General features: G+C 37.5%; 1 protein-coding gene across 1 annotated transcript; it reads right to left on the bottom strand.

Annotated features, from left to right (window-relative positions):
• Positions 1 to 2,010: 2,010 nt before the first annotated feature.
• vwa7 (von Willebrand factor A domain containing 7) lies at positions 2,011 to 13,629 on the bottom strand. Its single transcript, XM_053500847.1, has 16 exons — positions 13,408 to 13,629; positions 12,919 to 13,152; positions 12,270 to 12,366; positions 12,035 to 12,166; positions 10,494 to 10,689; positions 9,448 to 9,623; positions 9,227 to 9,339; positions 7,975 to 8,091; positions 7,668 to 7,868; positions 7,379 to 7,505; positions 6,209 to 6,361; positions 5,702 to 5,794; positions 4,901 to 5,178; positions 3,962 to 4,098; positions 3,161 to 3,320; positions 2,011 to 3,003 (listed from the first exon to the last, which is right to left on the bottom strand). Exons 1-16 carry the CDS (start codon positions 13,606 to 13,608, stop codon positions 2,422 to 2,424), a joined length of 2,997 nt encoding a protein of 998 aa, XP_053356822.1. The 5' UTR covers positions 13,609 to 13,629; the 3' UTR covers positions 2,011 to 2,421.
• Positions 13,630 to 20,008: the final 6,379 nt, after the last annotated feature.

Consider the following 20,008-nt stretch of genomic DNA (forward strand, 5'->3'; position numbering starts at 1 on the left):
TGCTACGTTGCCTCAACTGCCGTCACTTTGAGACCCACAGCCGAGTTCGACACTTAAGCTGAAGACTATCCTTTTCCTAAACGTGAAACAGAAGAAATCGAACAGTTGTGTATATGTACACACACAAGTCACCTTGAAGCTTACTATGAGATAGAAGTTTACACTGGGACGGGGGTGTGGTTAAAACTGAACTGAAAACACAAAGAAAGGGAAAGAGTGAGTGAACTGTGACATCTGTTGTATGTTTGTAATTATGACACAAATCCATTTAATAGAATACTGCCAGTGGACTTCATATAAAGATATATCATAATACACCTTGGACACACACATGACAGACACACACTCAATTCACAAGTTTTTGGAGGTGCCAGGCACATAGTGGTTGGACCCTTCTTTTTTTTCTTGTCTTTGCCAGGTGGTCACTGATAGTGGAAAAATAATAGTAACTCTGATATTATGCTCCCAGTGCTGCATCATACACAAGTATTTTTAGGAAAATAAAACAACAGGGTCAAAGATGCTTTCATAAGTCTAGTGATGAGTAAAATCCAAGTTGGCAACAACGGTCTATCAGTGTGTGTGTGTGTGTGTGTGTGTGTGTGTGTGTGTGTTAGTGTATCTGTGTTCTGTGATGGATTGGCAGTTTGTCCAGGGTGTACCCAGCCTTGTCCCCCCCCCCCCACCCCCCCCCACCCCCAAGTCTCCTTGGATAGGCTCAGGATAAGGTACAGGATAAAGCGGTAGTAAAAATATTTTTTTAATTTTTACAAACAAATATCTGCAATGTGTGGTGTGCATTTGTTCCCCCTGAGTCAGTTCTTTGTAGAAGCCCCTTACAGCTGCAAGTCTTTCTGGGGTATGTCTCTACCAGCTATGAACATCTAGAGAGTGAAATGTTTGCCCATTCTTATTCGCAAAACAGCTTAAGATTGGATTGAGAGCATCAGTGAATGGCAATTTTTAAGTCTTGCCACAGATTCTCAGTTGGATTTCAGTCTGGACTTTGACTGGGCCATTCTAACATATGAACATGCTTTGATCAAAACCATTCCATTGTAGCTCTGGCTGTATCTTTAGGGTTGTTAGTGTTTAGGGCTGTGTAAAGGTGAACCTCTGCCCCAGTCTCATGTCCTTCGAACACTCTAACAGGTATTCTTTTCAGGTTCCATCGCACTTCCCATCAACCGTGACCAGCTTCTCTGTCCCCCACACCATAATGCTACCATCACCATGCACAGTTTTATCTCACACATAGCATCTCGCATTTAGGCCAAAATGTAAAATTTTGGTCTGATCTGACCAGAGCACCTTCTTCCACATGTTTGCTGTCTCCCCTTATATGAGACAGGGGAGATATATGGCTTGTCACATCGTATATCTTTCCTTCAACAACGGCTTTGTTCTTGCCAAAAGGCCAGATTTGTGGAGTGCATGACTAATAGTTGTCCTGTAGACAGATTCTTTCACCTGAGCTGTGGATCCTTGCAGCTCCTCCAGAGTTACCATGGGCCTCTTGGTTACTTCTCTAAATAATGCTCTTTTTGCCCAGGCTGTCAGTTTAGGTGGCCATGTTTAACTAGGTTTGCAATTGTGCCATACTGTTTTCTTTTTCAGATGATGGGTTTAATAGTGCTTCATGAGATGTTTAAAGTTTGGGATCATTTATTTATAACCTAACCCAGCTGTAAACTTCTCCACAACTTTATCCCTGAGCTGTCTGGTGTGTTCCTTGAGCTTCATGGTATTCAACTAATGTTCTCTAACAAACCTCTGAGGGCTTTGCAGCCTCAGAGCTGTACTTATACTGATTACACACAGGTGGACCTTATTTATTATTTAGGTTACTTCTTAAGGCAAATGGCTCAATTGCATTTGTCTATCACATAAAATCCTAATAAAATACATTTGCGTTGGTGGTTGTAACATGACAAAACGGAAATGTTCAAGCGGTATAAATACGTTTGCAATACACTTTAAATAGAAAAGAAGCAAAGAAGTGGCAACAAATTGTAACAATGTAAGGGCATGTAATTTTAAACTTTTCATTTTTATGTACAGTAGATATCCATACAAATCCATACACTATGTGGCCAAAAGTTTGTGGACACCTGCCCTTGACCATGAATGCTCACTCACTCATTCATCCTCTATACCGCTTATCTTGTACAAACCTCAGGTCTGCTGTGGGGAGCCTGAAGCCCAAACTCACTCCCACACTATGGGCATGTAACCATTTAATTAATCACTTCATCCTAGTCCTAGAGTGGCATGACTACACCGTAGACAAAATGGAAACACTAAACGAATTTTAGTGTAGCCAAATGACCTGAGGCCTGAGTAAAACCTTTTCCCCAAACATTTTCCAGTTTAGTCTTTTTCACTTAGTTTTAGCACTTCAGAAGTTCATTATAAGTTTCACTATAAAACTATAGAAATTAGCAAAGTCCATAAAACAAGTGTAAAAAGTTTATGTCTAATCCCATTCGCAGCACTGTTTTTCTCTCTTAGTGCCCTCTGTTGGCTGGCTGTCAGGCTGCAGTTCCTCACATTGCCTGCTCCATCCCACACAAGCAGCTCTGCCCGAGGCACACAGCAGTCTGAAGTATAGTGCAGCATTATGTGCTTTCGTCTAGGCCACTCAGTGATGTTCATCGGCGCATCGCCATACACCAATCTGTCTTTTGCCTGTCTCTGAGCTCTCTGCTTGTGCCATGGTGAGTGTCTATGAAGCTGATGCTTTGGTTCTAGCCGTCTCAGAGGGCTTACATATGTTTCCTCAGCAAGCTCCATTTCTGAATTTTCATTTTTCCTGATGTCCTCATCATGGAGTAGCACGAGTGTCCCCTGTCCTACAGCAAGTTGTACGCTTGCCAGGCCAGAATGACCCCTGTCCTTCACTGTCAGGTAGACACTCCAGTTACCCAGAAAGCACTGAGGAACAGGAGGACAGCCTGACTCCACATGCATCGTAGAACACGATGGAGGAGTCACGTCAGGTTCCTACAGTAGGTGGACAAAAAGCTTTATTAGACAAATGTATATAAGTATTATATATTGTGTTTAACAATATTTTGTGTATTATATATTATATTCTTTAAAATATACAGTATATTGTGATGTATATACAGTATATATTCAACATAATTGTCATTCTCACCTCTGGTAAAACCAGAAGATATACAACAGCGTAGTTGGCATCTGGTGAGTCATGTGCTTGGACTGTGAGGGTCACCGTAACTGTCTGACCTGCCTGGGTGGAGTATGGAGTCCTCAGCTTGACCTCCTCCCTCATAGAGCCTCTCTCTCCTATAAACAACCTACAGCAAAACAAAGCAGTGTTGGGAAACACATGGCTCTATGTGCGTAAGGAGGTGCAAAGAACAAGCATGTAATGAGTGAGTATTTATATCTGCGTGTGGTGTAAATAGCATAAGTGTTCTGTATTGGCCGCTAAGTCACAACTATTTAAGAAGTTACAGAGATTTAAAGGAAAAGCCTAGCAATCTTTTAAATAACCAATATTAACCAACTGCCTTAAGTTGTTACCACATGGCGGCACATTGGCTTAGTGGTTAGCACTGTTGCCTTCCCCCCCCAGGGTCTGGGGTCGATTCCCCGCCTCGGGTCTGTATACATGGAGTTTGCATGTTCTGCCCCTAAGTTTCCTCCGGGTACTCTGATTTCCTCCCACAGTCCAAAGACATGCAGATTAGGCTTATTGGCATTCCCAAATTGCCCATAGTGTGTGAATGCTAGTGTATGAATGTTGACCAGAGGTTCTACCATGGCTGTAAAAATGGGAATAAATAGAATGGTAATCATCTTTGGCCCACACAGTCCCTAGTTAAACTACAGAGAATTCCTAGATGGATGGATGGAAGTTGTTACTATAGAATTTGTAACGCATGTGACTTAAACCTGTGTCAACAAATTTTTTTTGTCCATTGTCAGTCCTTACCTGTGGTGTTTCCCATGTGTAAGGAAGCCACGATCGTCTTCAGCAGTCACTCTGAAATGACGGGCAGGACCATGGTTAAACACTTCAAACAAAACTGTGGCGGGATGACCTGGGAGAAGATGAGGAGTCGAAAGCACCTGAAAGAGATTTTTTGGTTAATATTTTTACAGTCACCCCAGAATCATTGGCATCCTTATTAAAGAAGGTATTAAAAAAATTTCTTTGTAGTTGATTAACTTACAACACGTATAACTTCTAATTACAATTTAAACTATGTTTTAAAAAAAAGAGTCACAATTACATTAATTAACATCGACAAGAGATTCTTATGTGCAAAATGTACATTTAAAAGTATGTTACTAAATATATATTACTGTTAGGGTCACATAATAGTTCTTAAGAGTCATCCATGAAATGTAAACACTGTATGAGATCAAATTTCCTCGGTCATTCATCAACCTGGGAAACATTATAGAGCACACCAGTGAAGTAAAACCAAAGGGTGTTGACCTTCATAAATTAGACAATGATTACAAAAAAATATCCACTAAAAAGAAAATGCCCATATCCACTGTTGTGGCAATAAAAAACCAACAACATCTAACCAGAAACATAAGCACCCAGAATTTGCTAAACATTATTGTAGCTTTTGCTTCAACCAGCTTTTCTGGAAGATGCGACAAGATAAGATTCCACCTTGGGAACCTTGTTAGGATTATTGTATCGGGTATCATGTACTAGCACTTTCAATGAGGTTTTTTATAATGTTTTTTGTAGAATAAATGTACTTCAATTAAAGGTTACATGTGTCTCATACTTTCCTTCATGTCATGATTTTGTGTCATCTGATTATGCAAATTAATTACAAAGACATTTTTCAAAATATGAACTTGATTGTAAATTTTAAATAAGGATTGAGTATATCATATGAAGGCATACCATAATATGTACATGTGTGGGCTGAACCATCTCAGTGGAAACTCTTTCAAGCTTGTTCCCCCATCTGTCTTTTCCACAAAGACGCACACTGAAGGGCTTCCTGGGAACTGAATCGATGATGCCGATCAGCTCCTCTTCTGACCAATTGGAAGTCGAAGAATTCAGTGATACCGTCTGAAGGCTTTCCCCATTGGACCCTAGCAAGGTCACATGACTGAAAGTGGCTTCATCGCTGGCGTCCAGGCCTGTTACAACCACCACTAGAAATGCTGATACGGCTGAGGAGGAGGAAGGATGTGACAAATGTCAAAGCAACGAACTGCAATGTGCATATAACATTGAATTCATTCCAGTAAGGTCGTTTTCCAAAGCACTTTAACCGTACAGACTGTTTGGATCAACGTGGTCCAGATTATTTAAAAGGTTTTTTGGTTTCTTTCCATGCAGTTTGTAGAGATGTTTGTACAGGTCAAATGCAACCCATAAGCATGTACTGCAAGCACCTTGAAAGAATTAACAAGTAATTTCCAGAAACATTTTCAGTAAAGCCTACATAGATTAGATTGTTTTGTGCTTGTGTGTATAATTTGTATAATTTGTTGAAGTTATGATAACCATGATAATTTCACACCTAATGAAGTGGGTCATTAAGTTCTCAAGATGGACCTAGTTATGGTTGATACTATGGCAAAGAACAAATCTGAGCAGCAATTTGGTATATGCTGTCCTAAAAATATATTGAAATATACATCTCATTAAATGTCTGTCAAAAAACATGCTTAAATAAACCAGTAAACTTACCTGCAATAGGACTGCCATCTACTCGCCGCAGACCTGGGTGAGTCTCATTTGCCTCAACTGCAAAGTAATAGAAAAAATCCAGTGTGCTTTCTCCTAAAAGAAAAAAAATGCAAATCCTGCATTGTTTATAGAGATTCCTCATTTTGGATAATGGAAATTTGGAAAACTTTGGTCAATTTTAATTATATAGGTCTAACTACGATAATTTATTTACTGTAGTGTGGATGACATCTAGAAATCACATACTGTCTGACATTTATGAATTTGTTAATTAATATAATCCCCTCATTTATTTAAAAAAAGAGCAAGTGGTGACATCATTTGCATTTAATGATAAATTCTGCTTCTGCTTTTTTTTCTGGTTTGCTTAGCTGCAAAGTCTTAAAATGGTTCAATAAAAGTGAACAGCCTATTACATGCGCCTTAATGTTATAACATACTGTAAAAAAAAAAAAATCAGGTTTGAAATGTGATCCTGGACTGTAGACTGTAGTCACAGCTGCCTACCTAAGACATTAAATGTGATTGGTCCATGGGAGGTGACATTGAGCTGCCACTGGCCAGATTCTACATGTGGTAGAAGTCTGACCCGGTACAGACCATCAGATTGATCCATCTCACCCAGAGGACCTGCTTCACTAAGAAGAGACTGATGAGCACCTAACAGAGAGAGAGAGAGACAGAGAGAAATAGAGATTTTGTTGGCATACATCTATAGACAGTTTCATAGGGAGTCCAATGTAATGTTACACATGATGGTTTTTTTTTTATAATATAGCCTACATTAGCTACTATACAAAGTAATATTACGTAACGTTGAAGTATAAACTAACTTTGCTCACACATGTATACCCACCTTCATTATTAGATTTCATCATTCCAACTTTTTAAATTTGCGAAATCTTACATTACAAGTTGTTAAAATTATTTTAACAAGTTAGGAATTTTTTTGGTTCATGACGGTTATACCTTACTGTGCAAATGTCTTGACCCCACCCCACAATTTCTTCCTATTTTGCTTCCTAAGAGAAATTTTTTTTTAGTTTATTAGTGTTCTGGATATTTTGGCTGAAATTCTTTTGTGTGCATTTTGGCTCTCATTTTCAGGCCAGTCCCTGTACCTGACCAGTTTTGGAGGAAAGGTTTTGCTTGTTGCGTCACACATTGACTTATGACCAGTGTTGAGGGATGTTACTTTTTAAAGTAACTAATTACATTACAAAATTACTGTCCTTAAAAAGTAATCAGTTACATTACAGCATTACTTTCTGAAAAAAATAACTAGTTAGAGTATTTTTCCATTGCAGAAAATGAAAACTCCTTTGTGACTTCTGTTGTTTTCATGTTGTTTTAGTCAAGATCTTTATAATTATTCTACCATAATCACTCAGCAAAGTTTGACTTATAATTTGCTAACAAATAACAGAGGGGGCGGGTTATCAGGGGCAGGGCTTGTAGGACGACTTTCACTAACACACAAACACACACACACACACACACATATTACTGTCTGGCTCACGGATTACATAAATTGTCTGAATAACGGATTACATTTTTGTAAAATATAATTAAATAACTATATGTTATTTTATAATACGTTCTCATTGTCTTTGATGCCTTTATACTATTTACACAGGTAAAGTAATATGGGTGTGGCCTCCCTTATGTGCTGTTTACCTTTAGGGTTAATTAGGACACATTGTGTGAGTTTTCCAGCAATATGGATCCTGACAGATCTGACTGCTTGGTCGATTGCGAAGGAGTGTAATGAATCTGCATTACTTTCTCCATGAAATAGAGTCACCTGCAGAGGAGAACACCAAATTACAACTATATATACATACTTTTATTTAAGTCACATTATTATACTTGTGATAACAAAAACATGATTTAATGTTAATTTAGTGAAACTCATTTTGCTGTGGAACATAAGTTTTTTTTTGTTGTTGTTTTCGTTTTGTTTTACCTTGCTGGAAGTGGTGCTGTCTTCAACAATGGCTGAAGCTTTATGAATATCACTGTTAGTTGTGAAAATGGTCATGCCTCCAGATAAGGAAGAGAGAGAGGAGTACAGAGAGAATCTGTCAGAAGACAGGGTTGCCCTTCTTTTCCTTTTGCTTCTCACTTTCTCACTATGAATTGGGTCTTCAGTCAACAGAAAGGTCACCTGTTTAAGAAACAGTGGGTGTTTTTTTCTGATGTGGAAATTTAAGTGTGTTCCTTTTTTTGTGACTGTGTGTGGGTGTGGGTGTGGGTATGTGTATGTGTGTTACCTTGCTCTGTTTTTCCAAAACGAGAGCTTTGACTGTGTTGTACAGGTGGCTGTCTTTTGGGGATGCATCAGTGAAAACGAAAATCTCAGACAGAGGTGGGCTGTGGATAAGAGCCAGCTGAAACAGAGACGCACAAAATGAGTGACCGAAAAATGTCTCGATAGGATTCTAACAGGTTTGTATCAGGTTTACACATCTCACATGGCATTTCCTACAAACTGTGTCTGTATTTTAAGATCTGTTTATAGAGTAACCACATGCTTTTCTGACTCACAGCTCTCTTGCAAAGGCAGACCATATACAAGTTTAGAAATATTTACATTTACAGCATTTGGTAGACACCCTTATTCAGAGCGACTTAAACATCACATTACACATCTGAATAGGTTAGGGTTCCGACAGTGGTAGCTTGGTGGTGCTGGGATTTGAACATATGTCCTTTTGATCAAAGCCAAAGTCACGGACATGGTTGTAATTCCAGAGGCTGATGAAATCTAAAAGTATCATTTTCCACCTGTGTCAACACTTTTCATAGTTTCTTAAACCTCTACTCATTTTATCTAAAACTGACATTCCCAAACTTAGCAAAATGTTTTGCAGCCCACATAAACCTTTAATCACAGCTATAATCAATACACATAACAAAGATAAATGAAGAATAGTATGTCATCTAAATGTGACTCATTGCTTTGTTTTATTAGTCCTGGTTAGTTTTTTTATGTAAACACTTAATCAAAAACAATTTATGGGAATTTTAAACCTAATTACAATTAAGAAAGTTTTACATATGACATATTATAAGCATTTCACTGCATATCATACTGGGTCTGACTGTGTATGTAACAAATAAAATGTGAATTTGAATTTGACATCTCCTGGCTCACTAAGGGGCTGCAGTCTATACTCCAGGAAACACTGATCTAAAACATGATATAAGATCATACCTAAGGGTAATTAAAGGATTTCTTATAACTATGTCATACTATTTTTTTTATCTTTATATAATTAAAAAATAAAAAGTTTGACTTATTGAAACCATGTGTGAATGCAAGTAGGATTGGCCAATGCAGTTCTAAAATCTGTTAATACAAATAGACAGAAACCAAGTTAGTTTTTATTATTGCTTTTTACTCAAAAATACCATTTAAAAATCACATTGTGGCAAAGAAACATTGCTATTTAAATACATTATCATTCATCAATTTCCTTTTAAGATGCTTAATAAATTCTGGTCCTTTTTCCCTAGGGTTACCTGAACAGCAGATAGACACATCTCTGGTTCATCTCCCCCACCAAGAGCCAATAAGTTCTCCATGAAATGCTGGAATTCGTTGGGGTCATCTGTCTCCATCACCGGCCCTACATCTGAAAAAATTACACATTATACCTTATACATTTTATATGTTGGGTTGTTGTACTGTATATATCCAACCTATGTACAAGCACAATTCTAAAATGTGTTCCTCTTTTTACCTGGGTCGTGAAAGGGGATGAGTAAGAAGGTGCCAGGAAGTCCAGGTTCATGGTTCTTTGCTCGTGCCTGAATGATGGACAGGGCACGAAGACGAGCAGCTGTAATCTCCTCAAACATGCTACCTGTAGTGTCCATGACAAACACCAAAGCTGGAAGCTGTTTGACACTGAGGAACCTGGAAAATATATACAAATACCCAAACAATTCACTGATTATTTATTATAACACATGAAAAATGCCTAATAACATTTCGAGCGTTGTGTATTGGAAAATATATATATATTTGGTATAATGGTGTAATTGTACGAGTTAGATACACTATATGGACAAAAGTATTTGTCTAAACCTGTTAATTATTGAATTCAGGTGTTTCAATTAGGCCCTTTATTTCCAGTGAAGGGCAATCTTAACGTTTCAGCATACCAAGACATCTTGGACAACTCTATGCTTTCAACCTTGTGGCAACAGTTTGAGGAAGGTCCTTCTCTATTCCAACATTATTGTTCTCCAGTGCACAAAGCAAGGACTATAAAGACTTGGTTTGATGAGTTCAGTGTGGAAGAGCCCTGACCTCAACCCCATCGAGCACCTTTGGGATGAATTGGAACGGAGATTGCGAGCCAGGCCTTCTTGTAAATGCTATACAGAATGAATGGGCAGTAATTCCCACAGAAACACTCCCAAATCTTGTGGACAGCCTTCCAAGAAGAGTGGAAGCTGTTATAGCTGCAAAAGGGGAACCAACTCCATATTGAAGTGTATGTACTGTATTTGAATACAATGTCTTTCCAGGTTTGGAACCTCATGTTTGGAGTCTCATGTCAGATGCTATACTGTGATATGCTAGCAGTCAGAAGAAAAGCTGTAATATATTTTTGTGCTAAGATGGCTAGCTATATTTTTCTATGATTAAGAAGTAAAAAGATTAGTTTTTGCAGTATTTTGGTTTTCTGACCAAAAATTATAATGAATGAAATGGAGCTACTTTCCTGGGTCATACCACGGTAAAGTCTCTTGAAAAGAGTAATTTATGTTGACCTCTGACCTGAGGAAGCTCTTGGGCCCCAGCTCATCTCTGAGGTCCCGGAGCACTCGGACTGTTGCCTTGGAAGCAAGCTGTGCAGCCTCTTTGTGGAGGAAGTGGTGTGGGGAGAAGAGAGGGGAAGTGCTGTCCTTATTAATGCCACCCTCAGCTGCCTGGTGACGACTGCTGTCCAGGATACCACCGTGGCTGCACTTTCCTAAGAAACACCAATTAAATCTTAAAGTGAATACAGTACTAACAACGATCATACAGGCTTTGTTAGATATTACAGTATGTCTGGTATTTAAAAAAAACTGTAGAATGTTTACTAGCAAATGTTGATTTTCAGTGTTGTTCTGGGCGTAGTGAAGGAACGAAAGGAATGAAGCTAGTCGGTTGGGTCAATAATCATTATGCTAGCCGTATGGGAAAAAAAACATAGGCTTAACAAAAACTTTTTTTATGCTTTTTAAAATGGTTTTATGATAAGTTATGGTTAAAAAAAAGTACTTCATAATTCTTTTCTCTAAAACCAATTAAAATGTTGTAAACAAATTACATAGCCACTTCGAGCATGTTCCTAACTATTATTAACCCTAAAACCAGTTATAATTAAATATGAAGCAGTATTACTGACCACAACCAAACAAACAAAAAACTTTGTCTTTTTGGTCAGTGCTTTGCCTTAAAGTGGTAGACCATCAACTGTAACAAATGGGATTTTCAAAGAGGATTTGAGAGATGGGATCAGCGATGGAGCAGAGGCATGTGTAATAACTTGGCATAACTTTGTGTAGAGTAAGAGTTATTCTACCAAGATGTGCAATTTGAATGACCTGTATCAGTTAATAAAAAGATTCTTCCCACTTTTGCATTACTTTTGGTACAGCCTTTGCATTTCAGTATATAATGATGAAGATTTTTTTTAAAGAAATGTCATCTAAATAATATCTTCTTGAGAAACAATAGCATTTAATTACTATTATTTAATCATACATCATTATTTTCACCACTGAAAATAATTGAAAATGGCTAGTTAAAATGGCATAAACTGTTGTTTTACAGCACTAATAGAACTACTATAGTAGACTGTTAGGACTAAGGATTTAATTTTAATTGTTACAACAACAGTTTATTAATTAAAACAAGCACAATGATATTTTGGGCAGCACGGTGGTTTAGTGGGTAGCAGAGTTTGCATGTTCTCCCCATGTTCGGTGCTTGTTGGGTTTCCTCCCACAGTCAAAGACATGCAGGTTAAGCTAATTGGAGTTTCCAAATTGCCCATAGTGTGTGCATGAGCATGTGAGTGTGTGTGATTGTGTGTGTGCCCTAAGATAGATTGACACCCTGTCCAATGTGTTCCCTGCCTTGTGCCCTAAGTCTCCTGGGATAGGCTCCAAGCCCCCTACAACACTCAGTGAAAATTGTTGAGAATCATATTTTGAGATTCGAAAGTTAATACATAAAATGTTGAATGTGGTTCATCCAAACACAGTTGGGATGGGAATGTTTAGTCTGTGTGGAGGGCATGGAGTCTGGCCCTTTAGGAGTGAACTTACCAGTAGGTTTGGGTGGGTAGTTACTAAAGTATCCAGTGGTCAGAAGAAGCTTTGGTGAACCCCTGACAAGCTCTTCTAATAAATTATTATAACAACTGAACCGATGGCAGGCAGCACAGGTAGGAGTGTCCTCTGAAACCAAACATTACAGTATTTAGGCAAACTGTAATGTAAAGTATATAGCATAGAAGTAGTCCTACTACGTATAGGTCATTGTGCATGTTGTTCAGGTCACCTGATGCTACAGGTACTGATGGCTCTTTGGAATGCAACAGATGAAGGTACTCGGTATTCTGTCCCATTTCCACCCAGTTGCTATGGCTATAGAAGTCCTACACACATAATCACACAAATTACTTTTATTACTAAAAACATTGTATTACACATTAACATTATTTTATATTTCACATTCTAATTTTATCATGGATTCCATTTTAGGTACACAATTTCTAACTTGACCAAAAATACAAGGCACCTTCAAATCAAACCGGGACTTTTGATTGTACAAAATACTACTACTACTACAAAGTACTACCTTTATTTATCCGTATATAATCCCCTGCTACTTATCCCAGCATTTCTTTAGTGCTAGGATACAGTCAAGGTTTTTTTCAGTACGCCGGAGCCATGATCAGACTGCCTGCTTCATGACTGAAATGTTGGCCTCCCGGGAACTCCTTTAATGGCATGTGGAAAAAAACATGTGGAAATGGCTTAGAACAAGGTCAGGACTGTACAGGGGATGTGGGAATAACTCCCAGTTGAGTTCTTCCAATTGGTGTTGATTTTGTATATGGTTCCTATTCCCAATTTGACTTGAATGCCCATTATATTTTCAGTGGACTATGTGTGACAAATTACTCTGTTAAATTAAATCTGTTAACCTGTAACCCGTGGAGGAGCTGTCCCATGATATATCTTGCTCCCTGATAATCCTTCTTCTGAGTCAACAGAACCACCTGCTTCCAGAAGTCTCTCATCATCTCTATGCTTCCTTCCACTCTCTCTGAGTCAAAGTGATATACCGGGTCAGATCGCGTAGAACTCAGGAAGTCCATAGCAGCATTGGCGTTGACCACCTCGCCCATGGATTTCCAAAATGCCCGACCCAGGTCAAGCTGGTTTTAACACAAATGAGCACATGTCAATGATTATGGGAATAAGCATATACTTTCCTTATTATATGAAACATTCAAATTTGTATGTATTCAAGCATGAGCTACCATGCAAAAAATACTAAAATGTATTTGTATTGAGAAAAAGAAGAGGAAAAAAAAAATGCTTACAACAGAGTATAAAAATCAGTGCTAAACATTAAACTAAGCACCACTTAGAGCATACATTGAGTGATGAGTATCGCCTTCAGAACATACCTTCTCTTGACCTCCAAAGTGTTCAGGCATCATGTTAATAGTCTCCATAGTGACATTGAGCACGGCCTGCTCTGTCATGTACTGGTGTGTAGAAGAATCCCATGACAATGTCAGCACCCGAGACCAGTAGTTGGGGAGGAAAGCCCAGCACGTGGACGCATAGTGAAGCAGCAAAATTAATAGACTGATGCTCGCCATCATATCAATCTCAGAAGTAGCTTTTTGTCTCGAAATTCATCTGCTCTGTAGAAAAAAATTAAGATACAGTTCCAACAGTACAGAATCATATATAAAATGTTGTATTGTAAATTGAAGTCTCAATGTGTGCTGCAGCAATCCTGTCCTAGTTACTAGTAAGTAGCAACAAGTTATTTACTTAGCAAGTTATACATTACTGGGCAAATTCAGCATGTATGTAATGTAGTCTTAAGGAATATTTCCCCAGGCGTCCTGAAAGACTTTCGGTTTTTATTTTTGCCACATTTTGACTCTTATTTTCAATCCTGTACCTGTACCTGATACGTTTTATAGAAATGTTTTTTGTTTGTTAAGCCATGGTTGAATGATTTAAGTTATAATCATTCAACCATAAAAACCAACCTAACTAAAGGCATGAACCAGTTAGAAACAGGAGATCATCAGACCAGTGATTAATATCCTAGTGACGCTGAATGCTGAGTGGTTGAAACAGATGAGAGGGGAAATAAGGTTGCTGCTGAAGTTGTTACACAAACAACAAATTTAAATTGTATCTTTCGGCACTTTGCAGTGAAACATTTGGTCCCATTTCTGTAATTTAATCTACATAATTTAATTTAATATGAAGAAATGAGGGGTGGTTCAAGACTTTTGCCCAGTACTGCATATGTATTGTGACAACTTTAGGAAACGTTTTTCATTCAGTTTGAACTGATGTATGAACTGGAGTAATTTGGAAAGATTTTCTTCCCAAATTTTCAAATAATCAAGTAAAAGTGAAATACTTCATTAATAAGTTAAAACTCTTAATATATATAAAGGTTCAGATAATTTACGCAAGTGAATGTATAAACTGTAAAATTCAAATCAAAGAAAAATACATGCAAATTAATCTTTGTTAAAACACACTGATTTTAGTTACTGATGATATGAATTAATGTCTGTGGAACAAAGAAATAATATGATCTAGCTGAATACTAATAGCGATGTGTCATAATGCAGTTGATTACAATGAAGCGTATTACTTTTTTATCCTCACTGTTAAAATGATTATTATTATTATTCTGTTATGTTGTTATTATGTTATGTTATTGTTATGTTTTCTAAGTTTAGATTAGTTAGGATTCCTTATAAAGGCAGACACAAAATTAAAATTCTCATTAAATTTTACAAACGCATATTCCAGATAAATGGAATATGATACATTCAGTGGTGTGTTACAGTACATACTCCTTTAAAGAAATGCTTTGGTCTCTTCTCTGATATGCAATTTACTGGGTGTGGTTTACAACTACAAGATTGGCAAAAATCAAGGCTTATCCTTTAAATTTGAATATTTAAAAAGAAAAATGGGTAGAAAAGAATTTAGAGTAAATTACAGGTAGCATTCAAGTCAAACTGAGAATTTTGATTGTAAAGAATAAGAGAACACAGGTATGAGAGTAAAAACTACCATTATTTCTAATGCACTTATCCCAGCATTTGACTAGTCCTTGGATACCATTAAGGTAGAAAGATTTCTCAAGTACACTGGCTCACAGCTGGCCTCCCAGGAAATCCTTTGATAGCCCAAACATGTAGAAATGGCTTGGAGTGAGTTCAGGACTGTACAGGGAATGAATTTCCAGCCGAGTTACCATGATGTGCAAGTGGTATTTGTGAATGAGTGTGTACAGCTCCCACAGACATATGTGTCTCTTCTGCAGGTTGGCGACAAGTTGTCTGATGATTTTCAAGGATCAGGCATTCCACTCGCTCAGTGTTCACAGGAAGGACTGCAGTGGGCTCCAAGCCACCTTAGCCAGGATCGTCATTCACGGATGTACGGCCTTCTTTAAAACGTTCGTACCATTCAAATGATTTACTGCAGCTAATTTACAGTCTCATCACCACACTGCGCTTTTACGTCTTGTTGAACAAGAAATTTCCCGATTTGACTTAAACACCCTATTACTGATACTTTTTAAAAAAAAACAGACTTAAGTACAGAAACAAAGTAACAATACATTCAAACTCTCTCTATATATATTGTAAACACAAATGAGTACTATTCATTAAACTAAAAATGTATTTACAGTAGGTGCGATGTTAAGTACAGGAGAAATGTTTATTGATTTGAAACCATAAAATAATACTTCGATAGAGTCATGGTAATTTCACACAAGTTGTTTGGATAAAAGACGGCGTTATTGTTAAGTTGAAGAATGTTAGTGGTTTCTGTGCTTAGCTGTGGTCCAGACAAAGATGTTTCACAGTTTTGTTTACAGGATGTGGTGAGAAACAGAGTGTGAGACATAGGCACATATAGAGTCGACAAAGATTGAAAACACTGGGCTTTCTACTGGTGGTGGGGGGGGCGTTTGCATAAAATACATTTATTTTAATTATTTTAAATAGGTTATTTTGCGATTTCCTGGTGTGCAATTATAATATATTTAACATTTATTTAAATAATCATGCTGGCAACCAAAAAAGAGGAAAATGCTAATATAGCTTTGGTTATAGATTCATGAATTTCTAATGCTTTTAATATTTATTTCTATTCAACACAATGAATATGAACCACAATGCTGGTGTAAAGTGGGTCTCAAATCACAGAAGGTTTTTTTTTTTTTGTATATGGAGGTTAAACAAAAATAACCTTAATTATACACTAAAGTAATGAAATACACATTTTAGTATTGCATAGTTCTAGTAGGACACTGATTTTATTGTAGACCATTATACCATATACAGTACAAATTCATATGGTACCAATATTCAGTACAAACATAAACATTAACAAAGATCATCTAATGTTTCACTTGCACTCCATACAATGAGCCAAAACTCATTAACACACCTTACCTGTCATCTGTCGTCTGTTCTTAATGCGACGTTGATCTTATCACCCTGCCAGCTCCAGTCAGTCATGAGCATGTGTCGTCATTTCACTTATCAGGAAACCAATAAGCCTGCATATGAAGCATTCTTGGTTTTTCACCCCCACAAAACAGAGAGAATTTGCTTTACTTTTAAATGAATTAAATGTTAAGGATGATGTAAATGCAGAGGGGACGAGATGAATGCAGGTTAGAAGATGATGTGCCTGTGTTGCTTTGTATGTCTCCCGCCGCCCTCGTATTTCTCTTTTTTTCCCCCTTTCCCACCCCATTATGGCATGGTGCATTTCCTTTATACAAAAGAACTGAATGCATTAAGGGTTGGTTTGTCCGAACCCCAGGCCCACCCCCAGCTTTTCACACTCTTCTGTAAGGAAAAGCACAATGATGGCGCCTTCATATGAGCGAAAAGTGGTACTGGCATTAGACAACCTGAAGGAAAGTGGGAAACAGTGTTTTATCATAGACGTGTTTTCTGTAATGTTATCTTTCTTAAATCCTTGGATTAATATGCTGGATGTTTTCCTGGAGGGGCCTGTAAAAATGTTATTGCTGTGTTAATGTAGAATTTTAATATTAAATTTGAGATTTAAGTCATAAAAAAAGAATTTCTAATTAAAAGAGTTTGTGTGTGTGTGGGGGGGGGGGGGGGGGGGGACTACGTGAGCAGACAAGAAAGAATAAACCTCACAGTTTTAGTGCAGGAATGGAATGAAAGGGACAATAGGATACCAAAATAAAGTGGCCATTATAATAGGTCATTGAATTGTTTAAAATCCTGCACCAGGACATTCTTTAAAATTCTGTGACTTTATTTAGGACAATTAAAAAAAAATATCCTTGTATGTTATAAGTACTATGAGGATAAAAACAAGGACATATTTGAGTTATTATTAACAAATAAAGTGAAATCTGTTGATTTAATCCTAACCAGACAGCGTGTCATGAAATATTTAAGTGAAATACAATTCAGTCCACGCCCCTATTTTTTCCAATTAATGTATTAGAATAAAAGGATGATCTGGTTGCAAATGCAGTTTAGCATTTTTTTAATAAAGAGAAACAAAATTAAAAAATTTTGTGTGTGTGTGTGTGCGAGATAGAAATAGAGAGACAGAGAGAGTAAATGTCTAGTGGCTGTGAACATGACAAGCTGCATGCATTGTGGGAAGTGTAGAGGCTGCTATCCATATTTGTAGTCTGCATTGTTTGTTAGGAGAGTTATGAGTGGGCATTACTAAATCTCTGACAAAATGTGATTTAATTAAATTTAATTCAATTGTGGCAGCATGGTAGCTTAGGGATTATCACTGTCGCCTTGCACCTCCAGGGACTAGGTTCGATTCCCAGTCAGGTTCAAATCCCACCTCTGTGTGCATAGAGTTTGCATGTTCTCCTCGTGCTTGGTGGGTTTCCTCCGGGTACTCCGGTTTTCCTACTGCGTGTGAGTTTAAGTATGTGCCCTGGGTCTCCTGGGATAGGCTTCAGGTCCTCCTTGACCCTGTATACTGGATAAAGCAATATAGACATAGACAATGCATGAGTGAGTGAGTGAGTGAGTGAGTAATTCAGTTCTGTGCCAATGAAGAAAATAATTCTGTATAGATTATTAATCGCCTTTAGTCACCCAAATAAAACATTTAATATTTGGCGTATTTAACAGGTGATACCTGGAACTCTCTCCACTAATGCACAGACTTTAGGGTTTTTTGTGCGCAAGCTTGTGCACAGGTGTGTGCAGGCTTGTGCATCCATAAAAAGAAGCTAAGATTTACTGCTAACATGCTGTCACAGAGAAAATATTTACAGCACATTCGCTATTTATTACACAAACGACAGAAACACAATATTTGCTGGCTGTGTAATATTGCACGTGTCTATCAGTGTGTAGGGTATTTGTTTTGTGAATTTGGTTACAAGCCAGTTCTTTACTAAAAATTATTGAAGACATATGAGATCCACAAACAGATTCTCAGCAATGTCCATAGTGATATGAGAATCAAATAGTGGAGGAAAATGTTTATTGATATTTAAATTTTAATCAGGTCATATATACTGTAGCATCCTATAGGAGCAGGGGTGGCTCAGTGATTAAGATGTTGGGCTGCAGACCAGGAGGTCCCTGGTTTTTGAGCACCAAAGCCACTGTTGGACCCTTGAGCATCGTCCTTCACCCTGGATTGTTTTCTTTCAGCAATTTTATTATTTTTTTTTTTTTCTGATTTTATTTCAATGGTAAATGATTTTCAGGTGAGATTTAAATGTGTTTGAATAAACTCACATTAACACATTTTTGTGAAAATAGTATAGAAAATAAACGTATGTGTATCTCTTTTCCTTTTGGGATTAAGAAAGTACTCTATCTAAACTGGAAAATAACTCCACTACAGTGGGTGTTGTTTTTTTTACAAATCTGGTTTAAGAGTGTCGTATTAGGTTTGGATTAGGAGGTGGAATTTGAACCACAACCCAGGAGGGGTGAGGCAAACTTGTTAACCACTAAGCCATTGAGCCTTCTTTAAAACATTTGCATCATGCTGTACGGCTAAGGGACTTGCTTGAATTTTTTTGTAAATGTCAATCAGTTTTATGCCTTCATTTGCAAGATTATTATTTTTTTTTTTTACAATTCCCAGGTTGATTTGAACACGACTTATATTAAAACTATTTCTACTACTAGTAATAATAATAATAATAAGAAGAAGAATTAAGTGAATTTTACTGGAATATAAAATTGACAAACTTTTTTCGGAAAAGAAAGCCCATTAACAAAGCACATACAGACTCAACTGTGGATCTTTTTAATTAAAACATGAACAGAAAGTATGAACATGAGACGAAACATGCTAATTATTGCGATACTTATTTACATATTAAACCACAGTATAATACAGGTATGTATAACAAGTGAAAATCACAACAGACGTTAGAACTGAATACAACAGAACCAACACTTGGTGATTATAAGCAAATATCGAGACAGCTGTGAGCATGATCAGGGGAATGTCACCTGCTGAAAACCTAGCTGATGGCACTTCCATGACAGACATCACCATACCATAGAGGGTAGTGTTGATGCCACAAAGCTCCAAGGTTACAGGTTTGATCTGTAGATCAGGTTACTGCCTGTGCATGGTTTCTACAGTATGTATGTTGTCCATGTCTGTGTACAAAGGCTCTGCATTTATATTCTTCTCTCATGATTAGTGACCCTGGGAAAGGCCCCAGATTCACTTTGACCTTGATCAGCATAAAGATGTCTGAGTAACTGAGTCTGAAATGATGTCTCCGGTTTATATCAACACTTAATGTCAAATATGTTTATAATCAGATATGGAATTACAGTTTGTGACTCAGCTCTTGATAAGTCACTACTCATTCCCAGAAGTGACGATCTAGCCATGTGTTTCGTTCTTGATGGATCAGGATGTTCTGCATGATTAGACATGTCTGTAAACATTCAGTTTAACTAGAGAGTGAGCTTGGCTTTCGTCATCACTTGTTTAAACACATGCCTCAGC

The sequence above is a fragment of the Clarias gariepinus genome, chromosome 7 (genome assembly GCF_024256425.1).
Source record: "Clarias gariepinus isolate MV-2021 ecotype Netherlands chromosome 7, CGAR_prim_01v2, whole genome shotgun sequence".
In the NCBI taxonomy this organism is placed as follows: domain Eukaryota; kingdom Metazoa; phylum Chordata; class Actinopteri; order Siluriformes; family Clariidae; genus Clarias; species Clarias gariepinus.

What these genes read in the sequence shown, in the direction of transcription:
- vwa7 (XM_053500847.1), bottom strand. Translation starts at nt 13,608, where the DNA reads ATGATGGCGAGCATCAGTCTATTAATTTTGCTGCTTCACTATGCGTCC. An exon ending in CTACCCACCCAAACCTACTG is followed by an intron (nt 10,690 to 12,034) that starts GTAAGTTCACTC and finishes GGTGTTTCTTAG; the next exon opens with GAAAGTGCAGCCACGGTGGT. An exon ending in TGTGTCTATCTGCTGTTCAG is followed by an intron (nt 8,092 to 9,226) that starts GTAACCCTAGGG and finishes TCTCTGTTTCAG; the next exon opens with CTGGCTCTTATCCACAGCCC.